General features: G+C 43.4%; 1 protein-coding gene across 1 annotated transcript in view; it reads right to left on the bottom strand.

Annotated features, from left to right (window-relative positions):
• LOC124721953 (thrombospondin type-1 domain-containing protein 7A-like) overlaps positions 1-27,984 on the bottom strand; it is a 1,225,854-nt gene that overhangs the window by 754,681 nt on the left and 443,189 nt on the right. The window contains exons 4-5 of the mRNA XM_047247119.1: positions 18,489-18,649; positions 1,752-1,973 (exon numbers count right to left, since the gene is read on the bottom strand). Coding sequence (XP_047103075.1) covers positions 1,752-1,973; positions 18,489-18,649 — 383 coding nt within the window. The remainder of the gene's footprint in view (positions 1-1,751; positions 1,974-18,488; positions 18,650-27,984) is intronic.

Genomic DNA, 27,984 nt, shown 5'->3' on the forward strand with positions numbered 1-27,984 from the left:
TTGAAAAGATGTTGTAAGATGAATATCAACAGAAGTAAAACAAGGCTACTGGAATGCAGTGGAATTAAATCAGGTGATGACACTGGCTGATTAAGAAATGAGACACTATATGAAGTCCATTGGTTCTTCTATTTGGGCAACAAAATTGCCAATAAAAATAGTTTTTTAATGTGGAATATGAATTTAAGTGTTAAGAAGTCTTTTCTGAAGATGTAACTGTGGGTTATTGCCTTGAACGAAAGTAAAACGTCAAGTGTAGGCAGTTCAAACATTAAGAGAATAGAAGCCTTTGAAATGTGGTACTACAGAAAAGCACTGTCAAGTAGAAGGGTAGATCGTATAAATAACGAGGAGATAGTGAAACGAACAGAGGAAAATAGATATATATGGGTCAAAGGAAGGATAGGTTTATAGGACACGTAGTGTTGCATCAACGAGTCGTCAGTTTGTTACTGGAATGAAGTGGGAAAGGGGAGGGGGGGGGGTGGCGGTGGAGTAAAGTTGTGGAGGGAGTCCGAAGTATGAACACAGTAAGCAGGTTCAAGTGGATGTAGGTTACTGTAGTTACGCTCAGATGAAGAGGTTTACACGGGACAAAGGAGCATGGAGAGCTGCATCAAACCAGTCTTCGCACTGAGACCACAACAATAAGAAGAAGAAAAGACAAGAAGATCACCTAGTGAAAGGTGTCTAATTCGCATCGCTCAAGAGCAACATGGGTAACTGCAGCAGCAGACCGTAATGCATGGAGAAACCAGGAGGAAGCCTTTATCTAGTACTTGATGAATAATGTTTGTTGTTGTTGTTGCTGTTAATAATGATGATGATTGTCTACATCTACGTGGATACTCTGAAAAGCACACTTATGTGCCTGGCAGAGGGTTCATCGAATCACCTTCACAATAATTGTCTATTATTCCACTCCCCGTGTAGGTCGGCGTCAACAAAATATTTTCGCATTCGGAGGAGAAAGTTGGTGATCGAAATTTAGTGAGAAGATCCCACCGCAACGAGAAATGCCTTTGATTTAATGATGTCCCTCCCAATTCCTGTTTCATGTCTGTGACACTGTCTCCCTTATTTTTCGTTTAAACAAAACATGCTGTGCTTTGTATTTTCTCGATGTACTCCGTTAATCCTATCTGGTAAGGATCCCATACCACGTAGCAGTATTCCAAAAGAGGACGGACAGGCGTAGTGTAGGCAGTCTCTTTAGAAAATCTGTTGCATCTTCTAAGTGTTCTGCCAATAAATCGCAATCTTCGGTTGCCTTCATCACAATATTTTCTGTGTGTTCTTTCCAATTTAAGTTTATCGTAATCGTAATTTCTAGGTATTTAGTTGAATTTTCGGCCTTTAGATTTGATTGATTTATCGTGTAACCGAAGTTTAACGGATTCCTTTTAGCTCTCATGTGGATGACCTCACGCTTTTCATTATTTATGATCTGCGACAATATCTGTTAAGAGTCAGAAAAATATCTTGAAATGATCAGAACAGTAGCTGACGATCCTATTTGTTGTAATCGACGCGCCTGAGGCACGGCTAACTACGTAATTTAAATAAGCGGAAAGCATGATGATCGTCATCCTTGTGCGTTGGCTGTAGACACAGCTGGTGGTCTTCAGTTTTGATGCGTTTGACTATCGTAGGGTCTTTCATCATGTACTTTTCTTTAATGCTGTTAAATTTCTTTACATCAGATATGATTTTTAGTGCGAGTAAAGCAGTAGGACATTGAAGATACTCACGTGTGGGCAGGCTCTTCCGCCATACATGGGTGCAACGAGCACGATGCGCACGCGCGTTTGGTTTGTGCCGCCAACAACGCAGTTGATAGGATCCTCGCAAGTGCTCCACTCTGAAAAAGGCCCCACTACGCAGTCCTGTGGTCGCGGCACGCTGCACATGCGCACCGATTCGGGCTTGCTCCGATGCGGGACGCAGCTGGAGTCGTCTACGATGCGCTGGGTCTGTTGCAAAAAGTACATATTACTCTGGAAAATTCTGCACTGATCAGTTTATCATGATTAAGAACTAATTTATAGAAATTTCCGGAGGATACGTGCTTTCATGTTGGCACAACCTGTTTACACGATTCAGGACCACCAAGTTACATGCTATACTCATATTTTGAAGGAGTCGACGTATTTGGATCCTTCCGTGGCCATTCAGTATTTCTAATACATCTGTAACTTAGCAGATAATGCCTGGATCAACTAAAATTTGCTATTCGCAATACAGACACTCACCGAAACGATTTATCACGATATTTTCAATAGGTCGTTAGTTCTGTTGTAGAGTGACAAACACTTAGATCAGCGTCCTTCTGTCATGGTCTGATACTCGGATTTTATCAAAAGGACATATGTCTTAACTAAAAGCCTTTAAGACAGTAGGATGAAATACTGATAACTGAAGCTGTAGAGAACTTAGTAATTGGACAACGTATTTATTTCCCAGACATAACTGAATATGAAGTAACAGAAGTAAGCAGCAGTGCCGTGAACAAGACTGTAAGGACAGGCTACAAATAAAATAATTGAAAATATATGTTTAAAGAAGCTAGAGATTTACGAGTACCTTGAAAAAAGAGGGAAAACAGTGTTAATGTCCATGTAAGTAGTGTGTTGTCGAAATCTGACTTGCTTAATCACTCGTTTCTCTTAAAGTTGAAGCAGAAAGCGAAATGCACAGTTGTTTTGCTGTTCTACAGCTAAGAGTATGAACCAAACCTTTTCTGTACAGTCTGAGCTCCTCCTTCACTTGATATTATTTTTACTACGAAAAGTATACAAAAGAAAGAAGGGATCCATTAGGCCGGACGAAGAACAAGATGTTTCCCATGTCGATTCTATTTTATACAAGTGAAAACGCAGAGAAGGCAGACGCTGTGGACAGCGTGGATATAAGGTAAGAGATGGGCTTGTCGCGTTTCATCTTCGGTAACACCTTTTTTGTGGAAAAATGTTTGCCGCAGACAGACTGTGCAGTCGAGAGTATCAAGTCAGCAGTGATAGTGAGAAGTCGTGTTTTGGTGCGCTCCGCAAGAAGTACTACTATTTGTGCTAACACATGAACACACAATGAGAAGAATACCTTTATTAGCACTTCTGTATTAAGAAGTCGTCTCTCCTAATTATTAGAAGTGGTTGCAAGACTTAAGAGTCTAAATTATGGTGTTGCCACGATTGCACCACTGTGCTACATGCAGACGTAATAAGTGCAGCCATTACGACGCAATTATTGTGTAATTTTAACCAGAGACGTGAAGTATTTGCAGAAGTGACTTTGACACCATATCCTCAACTGCACTGCTCACAAGGCAAGCTACACAATATTTATTTGTTATTCTTGTAAAAAGAGAGTGAGACTTAATCCAACACATACTGTGGTAAGTGTGTCTTTGGTGAATATAGTACATTTACGTCTAAAGGCTGTGACTGTTTCATTTGAGGCACCCATTTCATTTTACTTAACTTCTACATTAAAATTTGTAATGGCAGTAACAGTAATTCCAAAGCTATAGTCAATCTAATGAGACAGAGTAATACACATTTTAGATGGATCGCTTTGTTGCGGTACTTGAGTAAAAATTATTTGCTTCAAGTCATGTTCTTAAAGTTTCAGGTATATATCAACTTTACTCAAATGACAAATATTACCCATTAATGTTTTCAAAAAAGGCATAAAATAACGAAAGAAAATCGATGAATAACTTGTCACCTTCATCCATATTCTAAGAAGCAAGTTTTAACTTTGCTAAAACTTAAATAACTGTTCCAAGTTCAATGAAGAGGTTTAACCATAGACAGCAAATATTATAGTTGAATTTCAGGAGGAATTTCTCAAGGTGATTTTAGTCACAGCTGCTGTTCCAGTGGTGAATGTAGTCACTATGTTTAGCAGAAAACGTAAATTTTCCAAACGATAATGCAAGTTAAGCAATGAACTGCAGTGAATACTTTATTGCTAAATACAACGACCTAATAGTTAGTCTGCTTAAAGCTTCAGAAGGAGTTTGATAGTCAAATTAAAAATCAGTTGGGTAATACGCTGTCAAGATTAGTCAATGAGAGCATTATAGTTTAACATAGTGTTCAAAGTGTTAATACGAGGGTAAGTCAATTATTACACGATATATATTTATCTTTTTGTTTATTTTGGTAGTACTGTCGCTTTACGTTAATGACGATGCTTTGTTTATTTGTTGTTATATCTTTGCAGTTTTCAAGCTGCTAGGTTAGATTCGTTGTTGCTGCCGTGCTGTTAATCATGACTGCTCCGCTGCCTATTAGCACCAAAGAAGAGCAACGTTCAGTGATTCGTTTTTTGTAGTCGGAAGGCGTATCTGGGGCCGAAATTCATCGAAGACTTTCGTTACAGTACCGGAACAGTGTTTTGCCACAACGGAGTGTCTACGAATGGATTGAACAATTCTTAAATGGTCGCACAAGTGTTATGCACGATGAAGGACCCGAACGACCGTTTACTGCCACAAATGAAGAAACCATTGAGTGTTCACGTGAAATGATTATCTTAGACAGACGATTAACAATTGACGAAGTGGCACAACGTCTGCAAATTAGGCACGGTTCTGCCTACGAAATCATCCACGACAGACTTGGGTTTCATAAAAGTTGTGCCCCAAAACAACTCACACAGTTGGATAAACAAACGCACTTGGACATCTGCAAAAAACATTTGGATCGCTATGGTAACGAAGGGGACAACGTCTAGGACAGGATCATTACTGGTGACGAAACATGGATCCATCATTACGAGCCAGGGGGTAAACGGCAGAGTATGGAAGGCAAACATCCAAATTCGCCGTGCAATAAAAAGTTCAAGACCCAACCGTCCGCAGGAAAACTGATGCTACGGATTCTTGGGACGCACAAGGTCCAGTACTGGAACATCATGGGGAAAGGGGCACAACAATAAACAGTGTACCTTATAGTGAGATGCTTACTGCCAGGCTAAAGCCTGCAATTAGAAGCAAACATCGACGATTGCTGTCAAGAGGTGTTGTGTTGTTGCACGATAATGTCCGTCCACGTACTGCTGCCCACACAGCTGAAACGCTCCAGAAACTGAAATTTGAAGTACTGGATCAGCCTCCATATAGTCCCGATCTTGCCCCTTCTGACTTTCACTCTGGTCCACTCAAGCAGGCATTAAGGGGCCGTCGATTTGCCTCGGACGAAGCAATGAAAGAAGCGATGCATTCCTGGCTGGCAGCTCAACCTAGAACCTTCTGTTATGAGGACATCAGGAAGTTTATACAACGATAGACTAAATGCGTTGAAACGCAAGAACAGTATGTCGAAAAATGATTTTCTTGTAAGTTTCCTATTTGCTTACAATAAAATTTTTTAACTACTTTGCGGTTAATAATTGACTTACCCTCGTATTATTGCTTGGATTCGAATTTAGACGTCGAGTCAGCGGGTGAATGTGGTGGCAGCTGACTATTCCCTCGTAGCTTGAGCAGTGGCAGTCAGTGGGAGAGGCCTTTCCACATTTGGTTTTTTTCTTATAAACACATCGTTATTGTGCCTAGCCTATCCCAATGGCAGAGGTAACAGTACAGCTGTGGGAAATTATTAGAATGTGATACATCGGCATAATTTGGCGATGCCTTGTGATTTTCTTAACGTACATGCAATTATATAGAAACACTACTATGTGGTTGTTTTTAATTTTACACTGCTTTTACATGTCCATAGTAATGTCATAGAGTCAGATTGTTCTTAAGTGTCCAGATAGTGACGTCATTTTTGTGTAGATGCATGCCCACATGTATTTCACACATTCAGTGTAATGTCAAACTGTCTGGGCTTCCATGACATCATTTTTGAGCCATGAAGTATAGTAATTAAGGTAATTCAGAACTACCCAGATACATCACCTAATTGGACTAGAAGATTTGGGGAAGGTGAGGGGGAGATGATGGCCATTCTTTGAGTCATAATTTATCGTAATTAGGTCATAAATTAGACTTACATAACGTAACATAAGAGTAAAAGTGACTTATTTATTTGCATGTGGGTCTTGAGCCACAGGGCAGGTCTCTTTATATAAGGAGAACAGTGGGACTTATTGTTACAGAACGCACTCAGTCCTACTAATGACCTATGCATGACCACAGACTCCGCTGTTGTCACTGCTCTGATGTGTAGCAAACAGTGTCTCTAAGTATCGTACCAAGGAATCAGTAGATGTGAATATATTCCCTTGAGAATATACATACACACACTTTGTAAGCGAGTCCACAAATTGTCAATAGTGGTTGCTGGAAAACCGCTTCAATGGAAGTTTCCGGCAAGCATATCCAGAATTAGGTATTGAGAAACACGACACGCGAACATACAGCCCAGTGAAATGGAAGTACACGCCGTATTTCAAAGAAAAATTGCAAATTATTCGTCGCACATTGTCGAGCTTTATCTTATTAAAATACTTCATACGGAACTGTCTGTAGGGGCGTTCCCTATGGATTTAAAAACTCCGAGGTATAGAAGTTGGTGTTCAGACTGCATTCAGTATTTGGGAGTCTATACAACACTTTTATTCAGTGGCATGCTCAAAGCAACGTCCTCCTTGTTCGTGAACAATGCTGCTCAAATTGCAGGCTGCTCATGATGGTGAATATTTTCGCGACTACGCCCATCACTAAATAACTAGTGGAAGTGGGCCTCGCCAGAAAGAATAATATTTTGTTACTCAGCATAATGGTGACAGTGTTCATGAGCCTACTGGGGAGTGGGACGTTTCTGTGCTGTGTACAAAGAAAGTCTTTGCAATGACGTTCACGCCACCTGTCATGCCCACAGCAGTCTGCTCGGAATCATCCCTCTTGCTGTGCTGTGCGCCAGCCGAATATTTTAAAGCGAAGCTGCATAATCCATTATACTGATGTGGCACGATGGCTTCCTTACCATACTGTGGTCACATTGCGTGCTCAGAAAATGTACCTGCTTGTCGCAGCGCACGACGTCGGCGAATCGAGGTTGGCTCAGAAGTCTCTCCAAGTCGGACCGAACGGGATAGCGCAGTGGTCGGCCCACTGGACGTGCATTCGGAAGGGTGACGGTTCAAACCCGCGTCCGGCCATTATGATTTAGGTTTTCCGTGATTTCCCTAACTGGCTTGTGCCAAATGCCGGGATGGTTCCTTCGAAAGTGCCTGGTCGCTTTCCCTCTCCATCCTTCCCTAATCAGAGTTTGTGCTCGATCTCTAATGATATCGTTGTCGACAGGACGTTAAACATTAATATCCTCCTCCTCCTGCTCCTCCTCCTCCTCTTTCCTAGTCCGGCCATGATGTAATCCAGATGGAATATTCCCACGCCTCCAGTACTTTGACAGGTATATCTCCCACTACAGAGATATTTGGACCACGTATTCGATATTATTAGCTGACTTCGTTGCAAAACTCAGATATTAATCCTATTACTGAGCCCACATTCTCCCGTGACTCTGCCTCCTATTCCTTCTTCTGCTTAAACGTTCCAATCACCGAGGATTATTAGATTTCCATCTCCCTTCACATATTGCATTAAACTTCAAAATCCTTATATACTTTCTCTGTCTCTTCAACATCTGCATTTGACATGTACATGCATACCTAAATTATTTTTGTTGAAGTAGGTTTGTTGTAGATTCTGATGCGAATAATCGTAACAATGAAATGTTAACAGTAGAGCACTCTATACCCTATGTCGTTATTTATGACGATTCCTATTCCCATTACACCGTTTTTTTGCTGCTGTTGTTATTACCCTATATTCATTTGGCCAGAAATCCTTACCGCGCTTCTATTTTACTCCACTGCCAACTATGATATTTAGATTGAGCCTTTGCATTTCCCTTTAGATTTTATACCATCCTTGCCACATTAGGATTTCTGACATTCTATGCTCCTACTCTTAGAAGGTTACCCTTCCACTGGCTATGCAATCATTTTTTCATGGTCATCTCCCACTTAGCAGTCCCCTCCAGGAGATTCGTACAGAGCCTCATATTATGCAACTTAAAAGAGTATAATTACACTTTTTCACTTACAGGCCACATATTCTGTGGATACACATTGTGTGTATTTGATGCAGTGTTTTCCATAACCAGAATTCTCATACTGTTGATCTTTTCTGATTCTCCCGGCTTCTTTGGAGCTGTTTCTCACCCCAACAGTAAGAGAGGGCCAGGAACAGCTTTCTGCTCTTCCTTTCTTTTAAACAAGGCCGTTAGCAGAACAACGGTGATGACTCCTTATAAAGGATGTCTTCAGTTGCCACTGCTGGTTATTTTTATTCAGAATGTTAGCAATGACATGGCTTAGAACCCGGACGCAGGACGTTCTGATCATTAGTCGAAGACGCTACTCGTCAAGTGCTGTCACCACTGTGGCATTTCGCCTCGTCGTTCACCTATTACAGTCCACAATGGTCTGCGAAGACCCTGACCGGAAAATATTCTTAGTCTCGACGATTGTCCGAAGGCGACGGGTTTGTCCGAATCGAGTTAGTTTGAGTACACTCTTGACAAGGTGTCCGTGAAAATCTCAAATCCTGCACGAGCTCAGAAGTAAAATGTCCCATAAGTCGGCATTCACAATCAGATTACAATTAAATTAATACAATGAAATGAATACCCTTAGCTGCATACAGGGGTTGATATACGTCAACGGGGAGAGTTGAAAATGTGTGCCCCGCCTGGACTCGAACCCGGGATCTCCTACTTACATTGCAGACCTCTATCCAGCTGAACCACCGAGGACAAGGAGGATGCGACTGCAGGGATTTATCTCTGGCACGCCTCCCGTGAGACCCACATTCCCAACTTATTGTCCCGCACTATATTCGTAGTGCCCCTTCCCACTACAATCATTACTCGCGCCTTTACCGATTCCCATAAGAGTTCGGGCAATGTTTTTGCATATGCACAGAAGATGGGCAAATGGCCGGTGAGCCTTAACTATATATATGAGGATGATATCTGTTCTTTCGGACATATTCACAATCAGGTCGCGATCTTCGGCTCTGACATAGTCCATCTTGCCTATCCGGGACTCAAATATATTCACGTTAAGTGCATTAAAGTAAAAGTAGATTTGCTTTGTTTATTGTCATTGAATCGGATAAATTATTGAAGTAAAAGAACAATACTGTTCCTCTATGTTTGAAAATTATTAGCTGTTGAGCCAAGCATTGCACATGGAAAAATTTATGTATTCTGTTTCCTGACGGTATATAGAGAAATTCTGAGCATTATTCCACCTCAATAACTCTGTTTTCACAGCTGTCACACCCTCAGGGGAAATTGTTTGACACCGAGATGTTTTCTCATTTTGCATTACATATAGAAGTCTATTGCCGTCGAGTTCAGACTACAGGAAGGGAAGATGAGGGGTACTTGCCAAGCCCTGTGGTGCAGGTGCCAAACGTCTGGTTGTTGTTGTAGATGCGCATGTCTCGTATAAGCGCTAATGAAAAATGTGTTTCGCACACAGAAGTTTACGGGCCTAAATGTCACAGAAATATGTTTTCAGTACATTCAATTTCCTACACGTACTTTCCTACATTTCTTTCAAGTGATCCTCCACCACTACCTTAGAGAATAAATGGTGGGCACTGTTGGTATAATGATGTTGCGTCTGTATAAAAAAGGGCTGCAGTGATCTGAAAAGAAATCAGATCAAGCAAATGTTGTTTGCAGAGGTTCAGTGATTTCTCAAATAAGGCAGCGATAAAGTCTCTGAACTCGAGTATAGTTCTCTGTTCACATTGACGTAAATTTCCGTGGTTTCCCGAAAAAAAAACTCTTCAGACGTAGGACAGTTACACCTTCGTCTGAAATGGCCTGGGCGCCGAACCTTTACTTGGCACGGAGTACCTGGCAGTAGGTGGCAGCACTATGCTCCTAATATGAAAAACGTATGTTTTTGTGGGTGTCCAGATACTTTTGGTCACATAGTGTACTTCTGTCGTATGTAACGAAAAGAAAACGTTAACTAGTTAACAATCTTTAACACCAAAATTGACAGCACCTCATTCCCCTTACTGTGATAGCACAAGTAACTGAAATCAATTGCTTAAATGCACATTAATTTACTGTTACTAATAGATGCCACGCTTATGGTATAAACGCTCATTAATAATTTAATTACAAAACAGTGATCACCCAACATTCTTCTTCATAGCGTTTACACGTCACTGAAATTGTGCTTTTTGTTCCAGTAACAGCTGCGTGTATCTATTGAAAAGAATTTAAAATTCTACCTTTCGAAGTTACTAGAAGAGACAAGTTATAAGGGAAACACGAGAACATCGCCATTTCAAGTGATTTTATAGACTAGGATGTAAGAAAATCTAGATGCGTCTATTGTAGTTATTGTTTTAATTGCTCATTCCTGTCTAAGTACAACATACGATGTTTGTTGCTTGGATACATGTTTTATATGTCTGCTCGATGTTTCATTTCATTCTTTGCAGCTAAATGCTTAGTGAAGGACTGGTTCCGAATACTGATGTTATTTCACATTTCATTTTCCAACAAAGTAGTGCAGTAGACGCGTGCTAATTTCTGTGATGTCGGCTTTTACATCTTCAAATTGCATTATCATATTTGATTGTTTAAAAAGAACAAACCAATAAGCGCACTGTCAAAATTGGAACTGTATTGTACTTTCCGTACAAAATAAGGTAAATGCAGACAAAATTACTGGCGTTACTTCCATTGAGCACATTACTTTATTGGACTAATAGAAATGTCCATGGTTTTTATTGTGCAGTTGTTCCGACGATATGTCTCGTGTTGCTTTGATCTTCTGGAGCAGTGTTTGGAGATCTATTTCACGGACAAAAAGTTTGCCATTTCGCATTCAGGATAATGCCTGTGTAAAATACTGTCAACGATTAATCCACATTCTTATTCTGACTAAATGCAGTTCAGGTACCTTGCCAGTAACACAAAATTATTGTTGTCGTACATTTTCGACTATTATTTCGGGCACCTTCTTGAAAATTTATTCTTTAACGACTGTATAGCACAATTTTTTTGATATTCACCATGAGAGAAGGGTCTTCAACATTTCGGTGAAAGGGTGGGTTTATATCCCTGTGCGAACAGTCTGAGCTACGTTGGCTACAGTCCTCTTGAACTGATAATGCCTGGAGAGTTTATTTAAAGACACCGTGTCTGATTTCCTGCTCCACCCTTCTCCAACTGAGTTTCTACTTCGTCTCTGGCGATTTTCACATCGACGGGATATTAAAACTTATTCATAAGCGGACCTTCATCCCCCTATTCACTTGGCTCAACGCTATAATTCTTACTACCTAGCGTCGCTCAGCACTGAATACAGAAATATATGGCTTACGAGTAGCTGCTCGACTACTGTACCTCAGTACTTTTTAACTCCATACGCACAACCATTGTGCTAGATGGACTACTGTAGCACTTCGAAACTCATGAGTGTTTCCTTCCCCTGATTTCATGCGAGTTTTTACAACCACCCTCCTCAATGTTCGACGGTTACTTTTCGCCAGACAACGACGTATACGTGATCTTGATTTAGCTGAGGCTTTTCCTTCGCGTTTCCACATCACAGTCACATCACCGAAAGTTGACTTTGTCTGCTTTAGAAGGGTTAAAATATACCTGATGACTGTGTTAGTCAGGTGACATCCAGTGACTAGTCGAAGTTCGAAACGCCTGAACTCTCCTGACCACCCGCATTCTGCTGTTACTGGTTCCTTACTGCGACGTTGCTCTACTGGCAACACAGTACGTGACGTCTCGTGGTCAGTTCTGATTACATAGCAGTGTCCGGATACTTTTGATCAGATACCATTTATTATCATCCTACAGGCGGTATGTAGTCGTATTAAATGAGTCTTTAAACTCCTGGAAAAAGAAGAAATTTATGTTACCCGTGTGAATACGGGGAAGAAGTTCTGGAACACTGGTCCTGATCATCTAAATATGTGTCGACATTCTGAATTAAAATTCAAACCAGAATGAGATTTTCACTCTGCAGCGGAGTGTGCGCTGATATGAAACTTCCTGGCAGATTCAAACCGTGTGCCCGACCGAGACTCGAACTCGGGACCTTTGCCTTTCGTGGGCAAGTGCTCTACCATCTGAGCTACCGAAGCACGACTCACGCCCGGTACTCACACCTTTACTTCTGCCAGTATCTCGTCTCCTACCTTCCAAACTTTACAGAAGCTCTCCTGCGAACCTTGCAGAACTAGCACTCCTGAAAGAAAGAATACTGCGGAGACATGGCTTAGCCACAGCCTGGGGGATGTTTCCAGAATGAGATTTTCACTCTGCAGCGGAGTGTGCGCTGATATGAAACTTCCTGGCAGATTAAAACTGTGTGCCTGGAAACATCCCCCAGGCTGTGGCTAAGCCATGTCTCCGCAGTATCCTTTCTTTCAGGAGTGCTAGTTCTGCAAGGTTCGCAGGAGAGCTTCTGTAAAGTTTGGAAGGTAGGAGACGAGATACTGGCAGAAGTAAAGCTGTGAGTACCGGGCGTGAGTCGTGCTTCGGTAGCTCAGATGGTAGAGCACCTGCCCGCGAAAGGCAAAGGTCCCGAGTTCGAGTCTCGGTCGGGCACACAGTTTCAATCTGCCAGGAAGTTTCAAAATTCAAACCCCTTTCGCAGTATCTCATGAAGTGAAGAAATTGACATTCTTGACGGACGTCCACACGTCTTGATGTAGATTTTCCTCGAGCGGAATGACTACGTGTCCCCATCACGTTTCATCATCTCTTTTCTGTTCATCCATTGGACAAACACAGGATTACACACATAAACACTCATCACAAGAGCCCATACGAAACAGATACACCCCTGACACGCCATAACAAATTAGATTAAGAGGACAACAAACTACCTCCACTACGACGTTGCCCAAGACAAGCATTTTTCCCAACACTCCGTGAAGAATGCTAGCCAGTCAGTCACTTAAACAGCATATACTTTTTATTTCACTAAGAGATTGATAAAGTATGTTGTTCAGCTGCGCGTCAAGTCGTGCATAAGTTTCTCTTTTTCTTTATTGTTTCATGTATTGCACATTTATCGCACCTTCCTTCATGCGCTTTATGTTACCTGTCATATTCTGGAGCATATTCGCGTTCCGGTACCTGATAATCAGTTTGTTCCCTATTGGTTGGATTTCAACAGTTCAGAGAGCCGGCTGTGCATGTTTCGAAGCCTCGCAGCTGATAACCAATTTAAAAAGTGTGCTACTCGCGGTATGAAATGGCCACAATTCTATTGTGGCCACGAGAGACAGGAAGAAAGCAAATCTATGCTGCATTCTGCGTTCATTCTGCTGCCATACACCTTAGGGTTGGCAGCTACGTAAGATTCCCTAGCAGAGCTATTCGTATGTGACAAAGTCAAAACTGACGCTGAGATCGGCACTGTAACGAGTCCAGCGCAGTAACTCGCATCATTCTATTGTTTTCACGCCTTGAATCAATGTCAGCAGAAGCGATAAATTAGAAATTCAGTTTTTCACTCTGCTTTTATTGGTATGATCAGTCTGAACTTTAGCACAAGTTTCTTGAATTATGGAATGCATTGAACCTTGCGGAATGCAGGTCACTTTGTCATTTTCATGGAGTTTCTTTGTATGTTTACCTGAATGGAAGTCACGCCGTGACAAGGCTATAGCATTGCTTGATTGTACATGTGTACATGCGCATGGCAACGGTAAGTGTGGACAATATAATAAAAGTTGTAAACAAGTAAAAGCTTAATATTGAAGATGAGTATTGTAACTGAAAAGAGTATAAATACGAGGATGACATATACCTTAATGAGCTGCAACCATTTGTTTGTAAAGAATACGCAACGAATGAAAAGAGAAGTCGCTGAATGGTAATGAATGCGATAATAGTTTTTTGTATCAGTGGATATATAATCATACTAGCCAGCAGCCAGGTTATCCTGTAACTCGAAGGTAACTGGCGGCGGCTAATAACAATCTCTAAAACCACAGCCCTCGTCGATGTTTCGTGGCGAGGCGCTGTGTAAATGGACTTGTAAAGCAGCAGAATGAAAGTGCTTGCTCGAGCCCGCCTGTTGCATACAGGCAGCTTTGAAGTTCGGGTACTTGAGGAACCCAGGGAAAAGCCACAGAGCACGGCTCTCAAAGGATTTAGTCACTCGCCGGCGTGGGACCAACGTCTCTCACTTCAAAGAGAGCAACTTCGGGCCACAACTGGAGGCATCAAACAATACCTCGACGTATAAGAAAATTTTGTCCACGGCTTTTGAGATTCCTTTAGAAATATGTACCGACGCAAACCATTCAGAATAAATGTTTTTGCATTTAAGAAAGATAAAATTAACCTCTCGAGCCTTCAAATCGCCTCACAGAACAGCTAATTATATTTAGATACTTCCAGATTCCATAGTTTCAGAGGCTGTTCCGCAATAATAAATGGTTGAAAGAAAACGTTCTTAATATGATTCGACACGTTAACACTACATTCATTCAGTGAAGAGCTGACTAGCCCACCTTACCGATGAAATTTATTTCTAGGGAGGCCTTGTTCTTCTGTCATTCACCGAGGTTGCTAGGACCTTTAATGACAGCGAAAGATAAATGAGAGCTGTCACAACGTCCATTTTTTTAATGTCGTCCTCCTCTGGGTGAATCTTAAATAGCTAAAGTAAGTTGAATGCTGTGAAACCTATATTTCTTTAATTTCCTAGTTTTAGAAAAGAATGGATTGCCACTGAACATACATGATATTTCTTTACATTTATCAGAAGCCTTGAATTTCTTAGTTACCTACTTCTTGGATTTATCTGTGTAGTCTACGAACTTAAACACTATGTTACAAACAAAAATAAACAGAGAAACAAATTCTCCTTCAAAACAGTATTTCATTAAATTTATTTTACAAATTCTGGCTCAAGAGAAAACTGTACTTACGCAGTGTCATAGTTTTTCGGGAAAGGCTGTATTTATAACTTCTTTTTCTTCATATTTGTTAAGGATCATGTCTTATTATCACACCTGATTAGAACAGTATGTACCATCAAGACTGACACGCATAAAAACACGAAGAAGGACGATTGGGGTTTACTGTCACGCGTAGATCATTACAGACAGAGCATTAATCAGTTGGAGAATGTTGAGAAGAAAATCAAGCGAGGTGTACTCAAAGCCTTCCTGGCATTTTCATGTGATGTTTTGGCAAATCTATGGGAAACCTAAGTCTGCAAGGACAGTCTGACGAAGCGTCGACCACAGTTCTTTCTAATCAGAATATAGTGTATGAAGGTGAGAACACCTGTCTCTTTGCGTTACTTCTGTAGAATGCCATGGACCTATTTCGTATCATGTACTTCTAGAGATCGACATAGTGTACAGACATAGATATTCAGTTGTTATTCAGACACAATTATACACACACTGAGATGACGAAAGTCATGGGATAGCGATAAGCAGGTATACAGATGTCGGTAGTACCGCGTACACACGATATAAAAGGGCAGTGTACTGGCGGAGCTCTCACTTGTAGCCAGCTGTTTCATGTGAAACGGTTTCCGACTTCATTATGGTGGCACGAAGGGAATTAACAGACCTTAAACGCGGAATGTTAGTTGGAGCTAGACGCATGGGACATTCCATTTTGGAAATCGTTAGAGTGTTCAGTATTTCAGCGTCCACAGTGCTTGAAACCTGTGCACCATTTTTAGTTTCCTTATTAATTTCTTGATGCTCATCAACTGTGCGTATTCAGGGTGAGGTACCTAAACTCAATTAGTTTTCACATTTTAAAGACATCTTCAGTCTGTTTTCACTTTGACGAACAGTGGCCAGGGGCCCACTGAACAAGCAGCAATGCGTTCTCGTCACTTTATTAATAACACAGATTTAAGTTTCAGCCTTTTTTGTTTAATGGAATTATGCTATGTCTTGCCACTAGAGTGGCAGATCACGATGAGACAAATTCAGTAATGTAACACTTTCATAGATTTAATGAGAAATCCCGTGATAGAAATACATTGAATATAGCAACTTTTATGCTGTTTTAGCGGCTGTTGAGTGCCCTCCACTCGGAAGTTATAGCCACTCTCCAAGGAAACTTGGGCCTGTGAGCCAGTAGGTAAGTGATGTTTACGCTATTCTCGACGGAAGCCTGTATTGTCCAGATGTATTCTGATTAAATTCGCCATAAATGAAAAGCATATAAATCAATTCTTCATGGAACGTTTGGCACCATTAGTCGGGAGGCCCCTTACGGGGCAGGTCCAGCCGCCTTGGTGCAGGTCTTACTACATTCGACGCCACATTGGGCGACCTGCGCGCGGGATGGGGACGAAATGATGACGAAGGGAACAGAACACCCAGTCCCTGAGGGGAGAAAATCCCCGACCCAGCCGGAAATCGAAACCGAGCCCGTAGGATGGCAATCCGTCACGCTGACCACTCAGCTATCGGGGCGTACCATTCTTCATTAGCTAACGGCACTAAACTTCTCAAAATGGTTTATGCATTACTCATGATGAGACTATATGGATGTTTTACAAGTAATGGACTGTAAATGAATTTTAGCATTCCTCATAATAAAATCGATCTACTTAGTGGCTCTACGGCAATATAGTTAATTCATCTGAAGGGGAAACACAACATTGACGACGTATTTGTTGTCTGGACGGCATAGCTGGCCGCTGTGGCCGAGCGGTTCTAGGCGCTTCATTCCGAAACCGTGCTGCTGCTACGGTCGCAGGTTCGAATCCTGCCTCGGTCATGGATGTGTGTGATGTCCTTAGGTTAGTTAGGTTTAAGTAGTTCCAAGTCTAGGGGACTGACGACCTCAGATGTTAAGTCCCATAGTGGTTAGAGCCATTTGAACCATCTCGACGGCATAGGTTTCCGATGAGAATAGGTCAAACATCACGTAACTGCTGCCTCGGCGGCCTAAGATCCCTAGATCCCTTGGATAATACTGTGAAAGTCCGGGGAGCGGCACCATTCAGCAGCCATAACAAGACACAAAAACCTCTATACTCAATGTATTTCTACTCCACGATACTTTTCTAGAGGTACAAAAGAGTTATATCACAGAATTTGTCTATTCTGACAGCAAAAAGCAGTTGAGTTCCACTTAAAACAACAAAATATCCTGGTAAACAATGAAGTTGCGAGAACGCACTGCTTTTTTTCATGAGACCATGGTCACTGTTCACCTAGGTGGAAACAAATTGCAAACGTCTTCATCGGGTCAAAAGTAATTTGATGTGGATAAGTTAGACGTCTCACGTTGTATAACCTGAAGGTAACAGGTAAATTTTCGGTGACTAATGAAGAAGAATTATCATCTCGAAATAGACGAACAACAGTCAAAGTTTCATTAAACAGTTTGCTTTACCTATACTTTAATCAGTTTCAGTAATTGTGTGGGGAAATCCTTTGGAAACTTGTTATGGCCTACATAAAAGAGAATTTAGAAAGTAGAGTAGTGAAGAATAGGGACTTATCAGTTTATTTTAACGTACGAAATATCCCAAAACATTAGGGACACTATTATGCAAATGGTAGGAGAAGCTAAATTGTTCTGAGATACCAGTTGGGAATGAATATTTAGGCGGTACGACGTCTTGAATGACTAATGTGTATGAGACAAGTATTTCGAAACTGCTTATGTTTCATACAAACAAGCACCTGCCGCGTCCATGAAAAACGATTTGGTGTGTCCAAGGTGGAGTTGGCCGCTGGTTACAGTGCGATTACAGAGTACTGTTGGTTACAGGAACTTGCAGACATGTATTTAATATATGGTGCACCAGCATCTAGTGCTCGGAATGCCGAACGGATGTACAGAGATACGTTTTGCTACGTCTGTTTGCAAGAAATGTATGGCCGTGATTAGAAAGGTACGGAAAACAGTTTCGTTCAATCCTCAGAGAGTAAGGCAAAGTGCTTGTCAAGGAATTATTCCAACAGTAGAAACTGAAGGTATAGTGTTGGATAGAATGAGAGAAGATACATCAGTAAGCAACCCTCAATTTACATATGACATGCACATTTCAAACAATATAGTTGAAGAGTACTGGTGGAGCTGTAATTAAACCTTAACTATAGAAAGTGTGCAAATAACTGGCCCAACTTAACATGAGCCAAAACTTTAATTGTGCTAATGGAAGTGTGTTGAAATACATGTGTTGAGGCTGAAGGTATTCGGTTTGAGCAGTTGCTGTGACCCTTAGTTTTTGCGTAAGATGATAGTTTTTTTTATCTGAAGAAACTACTAAATTTCTTTTCCAATCCTTACTTCCACACCTAAAAGTTACCTGTTTAGGATCCCCTCCCATATGCAAAATTTTAACCATGAAAGTTTGGGACACCGTACTGTCATAGAATTAGACACTGAGACTCGGATTACGACAAATATGGTAGATGTGAGGTGCACACTGCATGATGAGAAGTGATAACAGCAGCAGTTGCTTACCCTGGTCTCGTGCGAGATGAGGATGCAAGAAACGTTCCGTTGCATGACGCCCAGGTTCTCTCGGATGCGAGGTCTGGTTTCATTAATGGCGTTTGAGCGAGGTTTTGGAGGCAGCACTATCTCGCAAGGACCCCAACCGGCCACGTCCCACTGGAACTCCTCTGCAAAAGAAATACATCAGTCCACTCGCTGAACATCATAAAACATTGTTAAAAACAGGCAAGACATTTCGCCACGCTACTGAAAGTCATCATGCGCTTACAAATTTTTTCTCAGTAGTAATATTTCAGTAAATACTGGGGTAAGATGCTCTGTTCAGTTACATTAACTTTTTATTTATTATACAAAATCCGAAACTACTTATTTTGTATATTTGGTTAGTTTCCGTTTTTCAGGCTCACAGGCGTCCTGTTCGGTATACCTTTATTCGTCCCAAAATCTCTTCGTCCTTCGTCTCCTTCCTTTTTGTACCTGATTCTTTGAGTTTAACTCTGATACTTGGCTTTCATCAATAAATCTGAGTGTAACTGAAAGGTGGGGGTGGAGGGGGGGGGTGTTTCTCACCAAGATTCTTTTCATTAAGAATCGATAAAACAATATAAAGTTCCAGGAGGGGTACCTTTCCTCCAGGGGAAATATATATGATTAGTCTGCATTCTTCTCCGAGAAATTCGCCACTTACCGCTCTACCGCAATACAGGACGCATGAAAAAGATTCATTAGATTTCAAATACTATCTCTTCTACAAGACTGAAGATATAAACTTGTATAAATTTTAAATTACGTATAGAAATATGAAGTTTGTATTTTCAAAAGATCCACCCGATTTGACGAGTGTCTATCTCTTGTGAAACTTACTAGTAGATTAAAACTGTGCTTCGAACCGGAACTCGAAGCCAAGCACGAACTTCTGTGAAGTTTGGAAGGTAAGAGATGAGGTACTGGCGGAAGTAAAGCTGTGAGGCAGGGTCACAATCGTACGTGGATAGCTCAGTCGATGGAGCACTTGCTTGAGGAAGGTAAAGGCCCCGTGTTCGTGTCCCTGTCTGGCACAAAGTTTGAATCTGGCAGTAAGTTTCATGTCAGCGCACACTGCACGTAAGAGGGCAAAAATCATTCCACCTGTTATATACATGCACAAACAACCTTGGTTTTGTGGTACAATAGATCGATACCACCCCTAGCGGTGTCTCACAGTTGGTAACGGAAATGCACTTTTCCGATAGGTGCCGATAGTGGTCGCGCGGGGGACACGGCGAATCCAATGGTGCGCGCCCGCTGAGCCACGCCTTCAGCGGTTCCGACTACGAGCGCCCTCTGCCTCCACGATATGGCACGGAAGGCGGCAGCTACACGACGCAGCCTCAGTCGCAGTCTTCAGTCTCAGTAGCATTCGACAGTAGCTTGTGCGTTAGTAGCAGGGGCCTCACACTGCACTCTCTTCATTAGTTTGTTTGTCGTAATAGCTGGACTTTATTGCTGTTTGTTCTTTTGTAAAGTTTCTTCTTAATTTTTCGAGAAAGCTGTAAGTTAAGTATAACTTCTCTTTACTGTTTTTATGTGTTCGCTAATCACTTCTGTTTCTGTGTAAATTCCCTACGACGAAAGCTGCTGCACCACTCTGTAGCCCACCTCTCCTCTACCGTTGTGTATGAAGCAGTACACTACAGATAACAGGCTTACTTTGTACAAGTAAGGCTGGCAAAGATGTTTTCATTTACGTCTCACAAACGTTTATTGTGACCTCCACTGGATGCACGACAAACCTGTAGATGATAGTCAAATCGCTCCTACTTTTGCATATTCACTTCTGCTGTTAAGTGGCGTGGCAGTTCACCCGATGTTGCTGGAAGGTGAGGAACTTAGACAGAGTCTTTCACAAACACCCACAAAAAATCACATATCCCAAGATCAGGCGACCATGGAGGCCACTGATGCAGTTCAAGATCCATACGATTCTTACGTCGATGTATCAGTGAGATGGTAAGGAGATCCAGGGCTGTATCCTCGATGAAAATCACGCCGCACATCTTTAACTGAAATTCCCCTGTTGAAACGGAGCTCGCAAAAACGCCTTTTGTTGCTGCCTCGATTCCACGCACGTTGGGTGAAGGACGAGAGAGCGAGCGATCTGGATGAGGTAGATCCATACTGGCGACTTACAGCTGGCGCCAGGTTAAACTTTTTTTTCTATATGTACATTAAATTCACCCATAGCTTCTACCTTCATTTATGTACAACGTATAAAATTCTGAAATCAGCTGACTCTTTTAAACAGTGCACTGTGTAAGCTGTAGCTGTTTAGACGACTTGCGCGCCGATTTATTGTACTTGTTTACTCATAAAGTCTTCACCGTGTGCGCGATACATCAATAAGTCACAGCCGGATTGAGTCAAGAGACGCAAATATCTGCTGCTACGAACAACACTGCGATATGAACATGTCAGAATTATTATGCTGCATCTGTTATTGAAAAACCATAGTCTGATTTTCGATTATTTATGCATAGTCGGAATTTAGTAGATGTGGAAAAGACAACTTATTTACTGAAAAGTAAATTTTAAAGTTTCAACAGTCACATTCAACTTGAAATTATGAAACTACTCCTTAGTGGAGGAAGTATTGTTAGCCGAATTAACGTGAATTCTTTATTATCCCTGTGGGGTCCTACCCACTCGCCTCTTATAGGGTGCCTAAAGGATGCTGCTTTCTCGGATAGCTATAAAACGATTCAAGCAAATCACATTAACGGGTTTTATTACAATAGAGCGCATTGACAATTTTGGTTTACAAGAACGTGTCGCAAGCGATTGGCGACATGTAAACAATCGATGTCCTTCGCTATGTACAAAGCCCATGTAAGCAATTGATATAAGGCACAATTCTCAGTATAACTGTTAGGATGACGCCTCTTCTGATGCTGGGTCTGCTAGTGCCGGTCTACTACTCTCCGGCCGAGGTTGGCAGGGGCGGCGCTTATATTCTCTTCCTGAAGAGCCCGCTCCTGTCGTGGTGACGTTCTTGTCAGCGTGCTATTAGCTGACGTCGTCTCACAACCTTCTCTGCTCTAGTGTTCTTCATCTTTACGCCGGAACAATTCCTGTTACAATGGGTACGGAAGCGTGTAAAAGATACTTCGTATTACTCCACCTCTGTGATGGAAATAGGAGTAACGGTCGAAAGCACTGCAAAAGGATTACAAAGAGGTGATAGAGATTAACGATATTCATCTGTCTATCTTCGAACATATTCAGCTTGCATCCTACAAAGAAGATTCACAATAAGTAGATGTAGAAGAGTGCAGGTATTTTTATAAATTCCTCCCACAACAGAACGAACGGTTCTACTACTATTTTGCAGCGGTGTCCTGTGATTGTCAGAAATGTAAGGTACACGTGTTGTGCTGTGTGGCGAACTGTATGACTGGAGATGAAAAACACACTTCGTACACTGCGACATTAGTATAGAAACTTTTTTTGTTCCCAGATGACCATTTGAAAGCTATTATGCTCCAATCATCTGATCTAAGGGGAGAACATGAAGATGGGGGGGGGGGGGGGGAGAGATATTAAAATTAATTTCACCTACAATAGAAAATCTAAAATGTCACATAACTTATGGATCTTGTTATAAAAGCGCCATGTTACATTACATGAAGTCAAAGCACAAAAGGCAGTCCACACATATACATATCTTAGTAAAAACATATAGTTGATAAAGTCCTCATAATACTTATGTCCTTGCCTTTACGTTAACTGTGGTGTCACCACCAGACACCACATTTGCTAGGTGGTAGCCTTTAAATCGGCCGCGGTCCGTTAGTATATGTCGGACCCGCGTGTCGCCACTATCAGTGATTACAGACCGAGCGCCGCCACACGGCAGGTCTAGAGAGACTTCCTAGCACCCGCCCAGTTGTACAACTGATTTTGCTAGCGATGGTTCACTGACAAAATACGCTCTCATTTGCCGAGACGATAGTTAGCATAGCCTTCGGCTACGTCATTTGCTACGACCTAGCAAGGCGCCATTACCAGTTACTATTGATACTGTGAATCATGTACCGTCAAGAGCGACGTTCACCATTAATGGATTAAAGTTAAGTATTCCACCAGCTACGTCCGTTTTTTCTAAATTCTAATTTCCTTGTCCTGTTCCAGACCTCACGAGAGCTTGCGTGAGCTAAAACGTGTGCCTTTTGGCTTCTTCTAGTAACACGGTGTTGGCTCTCCTGCCAACCCACAACATTGGCGACGAGGCAACACTGCGTTCTTAAGTATGCTGCCCTGGTTTACTTGTGGAATGGCTTCGCCAGCATCTCCAGATGTACTGTCCGAATTTTATCGCTTACGGAATCAGCAGACGCAGGCCTTACTGGATGCCCTTGGACAGCTCGTCCAGGGTCAACGTGCGATGAAAAACGATGCGGCAGCCGCCGCTCCACCGCTAACGCAGCCACAACACGCAGTTGCACCAACTTTTCACCCTTTTGATGCTGCACTGGAAAGGTGGACGGAGTGGTCACGCCAATTTGGATTCCATCTCGCCGCCTACAGAATTCAAGGTAACGAGCGGCAGCATTTTTTGTTGTCCTCCGTAGGGGTGCACACGTACTGTGTGATAGTCAAATTATTTCCCCGACGTGATGTAGCAACTCTGTCCTATGAAGAAATGTTGTCTGCATTAGATGCATATTTCAAATAATCGGTCAATGTAGTTGCGAAAAGGTATACCTTCTTTCGTACAAAACATACGGCAGGTCAGACGAATCGGGCGTGGGTTGCAACCTTGCAAGGCCTTACTAGGGATTGTGCTTTTGAGTGTCAATGTGGACTCCCTTATTCAGATACTATGGTGCGTGATGCAATTGCACAGAACGTTTCTGATGTTCGTATACAGGAACAGATTTTGAAACTAGTCAGTCCCTCCCTTCGACAAGTGATGGACATACTGGATCGGATCGGCAGAACACACTTGACTTTGCTCGGGAATCATTTGAAACTTCGCCACCCCCGTGTCAGGTTAAGCGGCCCGCCAGGCGAGCTGCACGGAACAATAAACAGTCCTCGCGCCCAGCCGCGCCGCTGCCGCTAGGCTCTCAGCCACGTGTACCGCGCCGGCAAGCAAATGCAGTGCTAAAATCATGCCCGCAGTGTGCTACTAGACATTCGCGTGAGAATTGCCCGTCACGACAAGCTATTTGCTTCTACTGTAATAAAAAAGGACATGTTCAAAGTGTTTGCCAGAAAAAGCTCAGAACGGAAGCTCAAAACCATTCCAGGCCCTTTGCTTCACGCCGGAATCTGATCGAACCAAGGATACTCAGGCTCGCGACACTTCGCCCATTGAAATTCATATAGTTCATTCCACTCCGCCCAGTGCCACTCTCTCTAACAGTGACCGTGTTCGTCCCACAAACAGTGTGCGTCGACATCGCCAGAAATCCCGTCAAGTCGCAAGTGATTTTGTACCAGTGTCAGTTCACGTTGCACGAGACAGTCGCTCTTGTCATCAGCAGGGCAATAAACTTTTTGTGGACTTGGACATTAACGGCAAAGTGATACCATTCCAGCTCGATACAGGGGCCGCAGTTTCACTGATCAATCAAGACACTTACAAACTGCTGGGCACACCTCCGTTGCATGCTGCAACTGTTAAGTTAACTAGCTATTCGGCTCACAAGATCCCTGTGTTAGGACAGTGCAGCCTTCTTGCAACATACAAAGGACAAACAAAACTTGTGTCATTTTACGTCCTTCGTTCTTCTTCTGCAGTGAACTTGTTTGATTTCGATTTATTTCAGTTGTTTAACTTGACTGTAGTAAATCAGGTCCTATCAGTGAACCAGACTGTGCCTTCCGACAGTGTTTCTCGTCTATGTGAAGAATTTGCAGACATTTTTTCACCGGGCCTCGGTTGCGTTAAGAACTATAAAGCACATTTGGAACTGAAAGTAAACGCGCAACCGAAAATTTTCAGAGCGCGCAATGTTCCCCACGCATTGCGTGATGAGGTCGCAAAAACATTACACGATTTGGAATCACAAGGTGTAATTGAACGTGTGCAGGCTTCTCTCTGGGCATCACCCTTAGTAATTTTACCAAAACCTCCCAGAAAATTGAGACTTTGTGTGGACTTCAAGGCAACAGTGAATCCACAACTAGTGACTGCAACTTTTCCTTTACCCCGCCCGGAAGATCTTTTTGACAAACTGTGCCCGGGTAAATATTTTTCGAAGTTGGACCTAGCAGATGCGTACTTGCAAATACCGGTGGACGAAGAATCCCAGCGCGTTTTGGTAGTTAACACGCATCTTGGTTTGTATCGATTCAAACGACTGCCATTCGGGTGTACATTCGCCCCTGCATTGTTTCAGCAATATCTACAAACTGTTTGTGCGTCGCTCCCTACTGCAACAAACTATCTGGACGATATTGTGATCTCTGGAAAGACGGAAGAAGGACATTTAGCCAATCTCAGAACATTATTTCAAGTCTTACGACAAAATGGACTTGGCTTGGGGAAGGACAAATGTGTGTTTTTTTCTCGTGACTTACCCTACCTGGGGCATGTACTCAATGCCCAAGACATACATCCCAGTCCCGAGCACCTCCGTGCCATACAAGACTTGCCTTCGCCGCAGAATTTGAAGCAGCTACAGAGTGTGCTGAGAAAAACAAATTACTATAACAGATATGTGCCACATGCCTCTTCCATTTCAGCTCCGCTTGATCGCTTACGCCGTAAAGGTGTTCCGCTCGTCTGGACGACGGAATGCGAACGCGCCTTTCGCCAGTTGAAATCGGCGTTGCTTTCCAATACTTGCCTTACGCCATTCGATCCCCGGAAGCCCCTTTTGTTGATGGTGGATGAATTGGATTTCGGGATCGGTGCTGTGCTTGCGCACAAAGATGGATCGCACGATCGCCCTATTGCCTTCGCGTCCAAATTGCTCTCGTCTGCGCAAAGAAATTATTCATAGATCGAGAAAGAAGCATTGGCCCTCGTAAGTGGTGTTACAAAGTTTCATGATTTCTTGTATGGTCGTCACTTTACCATCATCACAGACCACAAACCTTTGCCATCGCTTTTTCATCCGACCAAGCCTGTACCTCCACATACAGCGCAGAAACTCATTCGCTGGTCTATTTTCCTCTCGCAGTACCGCTACGATATCTTGTGTTGGTCCACTGCTAAGCACGGAAACGCCGATGCGGTGTCCCGTTTGCCTGTTGCTGAGGATAGAGCATTCGATTCCTCGGAACTTGCTTGCATGTTCATTGATTCGGAAACCGATGACGTGGTCGAATCGTTTCCGATTGATTTTCGTCGTGTAGCTACGGCCACAGCTGCCGACCCTGTCCTTGCTACCGTTCTGCGTTTTGTTGCTACGCAATGGCCCTTGTCAAAGTCATGGATCGGGGATCCGTTGGTTCGCCGATTTTTTGCTCACCAGGAGAGACTTTTTGTACGACGTGGTGTTTTGCTGTTGCGTTCTGATAATGATCAGTCCAGGGACGTGGTCCCACGTTCGTTACAGTCCTCTGTCTTACAGCTTCTCCACCAAGGACATTGGGGTATAGTGAGAACGAAACAACTTGCTCGTCAGCACTGTACTTGGTTCGGAATCGATGCCGCAATTACGAATATGTGCTCTACTTGCATGGTGTGTGCCAAACAACAATCAGCACCACCGCGGAAATTCTTTGCATGGCCAAAAGCCACTTCCCCTTGGCAACGCTTACACATCGATTTTGCTGGTCCATTCTGGAATGATCGATGGTTTGTTGTGGTAGATTCATTCAGTAATTTTCCTTTTGTTGCCCGGATGTCTTCCACGACGTCATCTGCCACCATCCAAGCGTTATCTGCTATCTTTTGCATTGAAGGTCTTCCACAGACTATTGTTTCCGACAATGGACCACAATTCATGTCCGCAGAATTTCAGTCATTCTGCAAGGCCAATGGTATTCAACATCTGACGTCCGCGCCGTTTTCGCCACAGTCAAACGGTGCCGCTGAACGTTTGGTCGGGACTTTCAAGTCACAGATGTTGAAGTTGAAAGAGTCGCATTCTCGGGAGGACGCGTTATTGCTCTTTTTGTCCTCGTATCGCTCTCAGCCCCGAGATGGTCGCTTGCCACTGAGTTGCTCCACAGTCGCCCTCATCGAACCTTGATGTCTTTGCTACATCCGCCGCATCAGGTTCCTGTGCAGCGGCAGACACCTGCTTTTGCCCCAGGCGACGTTGTCTACTACCGCCACTATCGAGGTTCACGGCGTTGGCTCGAAGGGCGCATTCCTCGCTGCCTCGGCCGCGCTATGTATCTGGTTTTGGGGGCCTCTGGTGAGGTGCGTCGGCATCTCAATCAGCTGCGCCTCTGTCGTCGCACGGGATCTGCCGCTCCCCGTCTGCTTTCAGCGACGGTGCCGTCCGGTCAGCGCCCTGGGGACCCATCTACTGGCTCGCCTCAGCCCCAGGTGTTACCGACGCTGACTTCCATTTTGCCCCATGGCGACGCGCCGCCGCCGCCGCCTGTTCTCCCGCCGGCGACGCCCGCAGTGGACGCGTCGCTGCAACCGCCGGGCGCCTACCTGGGTCACGCGCCACCGATCGCTTCCCGTGACCAGTTGTCCTCCGGTGCCCCGGCCCGATGGAGGTCGACCCTTGGGCCCCTCCTGTCTCTCTGGGGGCGCATACACCGCATGTTGGCGTGCAGCCTGGAGTAGGTTTTCAGGCGTTTCCTAGCTCCCCACGGTGCGAATGGCAGGGTGCGGGTGACAGCCTCGCCTGTTGTTAGGCTCCCCCACTCGTCGCATACGTCAACATGGGGTCCTCCCCATTGCGGGCGGAAGCCTTATGCCACAACCGTACGCCGATTTGCGGGGGAGGAATGTGGTGTCACCGCCAGACACCACACTTGCTAGGTGGTAGCCTTTAAATCAGCCGCGGTCCGTTAGTATATGTCGGACCCGCGTGTCGCCACTATCAGTGATTACAGACCGAGCGCCGCCACGCGGCAGGTCTAGAGAGACTTCCTGGCACTCGCCCAGTTGTACAACCGATTTTGCTAGCGATGGTTCACTGACAAAATACGCTCTCATTTGCTGAGACGATAGTTAGCATAGCCTTCAGTTACGTCATTTGCTACGACCTAGCAAGGCGCCATTACCAGTTACTATTGATACTGTGAATCATGTACCGTCAAGAGCGACGTTCACCATTAACAGATTAAAGTTAAGTATTCCACCAGCTACGTCCGTTTTTTCTAAATTCTAATTTCCTTGTCCTGTTCCAGACCTCACGCCAGCCTGCGTGAGCTAAAACGCGTGCCTTTCGGCTTCTTCTAGTAACACAGTGTTGGCTCTCCTGCCAACCACAACATTAACACTTCCCTTGTAGCCAGTGAAGTGCAGCAAGCTTGGGAGAGTCATGTCCGACACTGACATGGAATGGTACGAGAATGTTATCAATTGTGTGCATGTTACCATCTA

Source organism: Schistocerca piceifrons, chromosome X (genome assembly GCF_021461385.2).
Source record: "Schistocerca piceifrons isolate TAMUIC-IGC-003096 chromosome X, iqSchPice1.1, whole genome shotgun sequence".
Lineage (NCBI taxonomy): Eukaryota > Metazoa > Arthropoda > Insecta > Orthoptera > Acrididae > Schistocerca > Schistocerca piceifrons.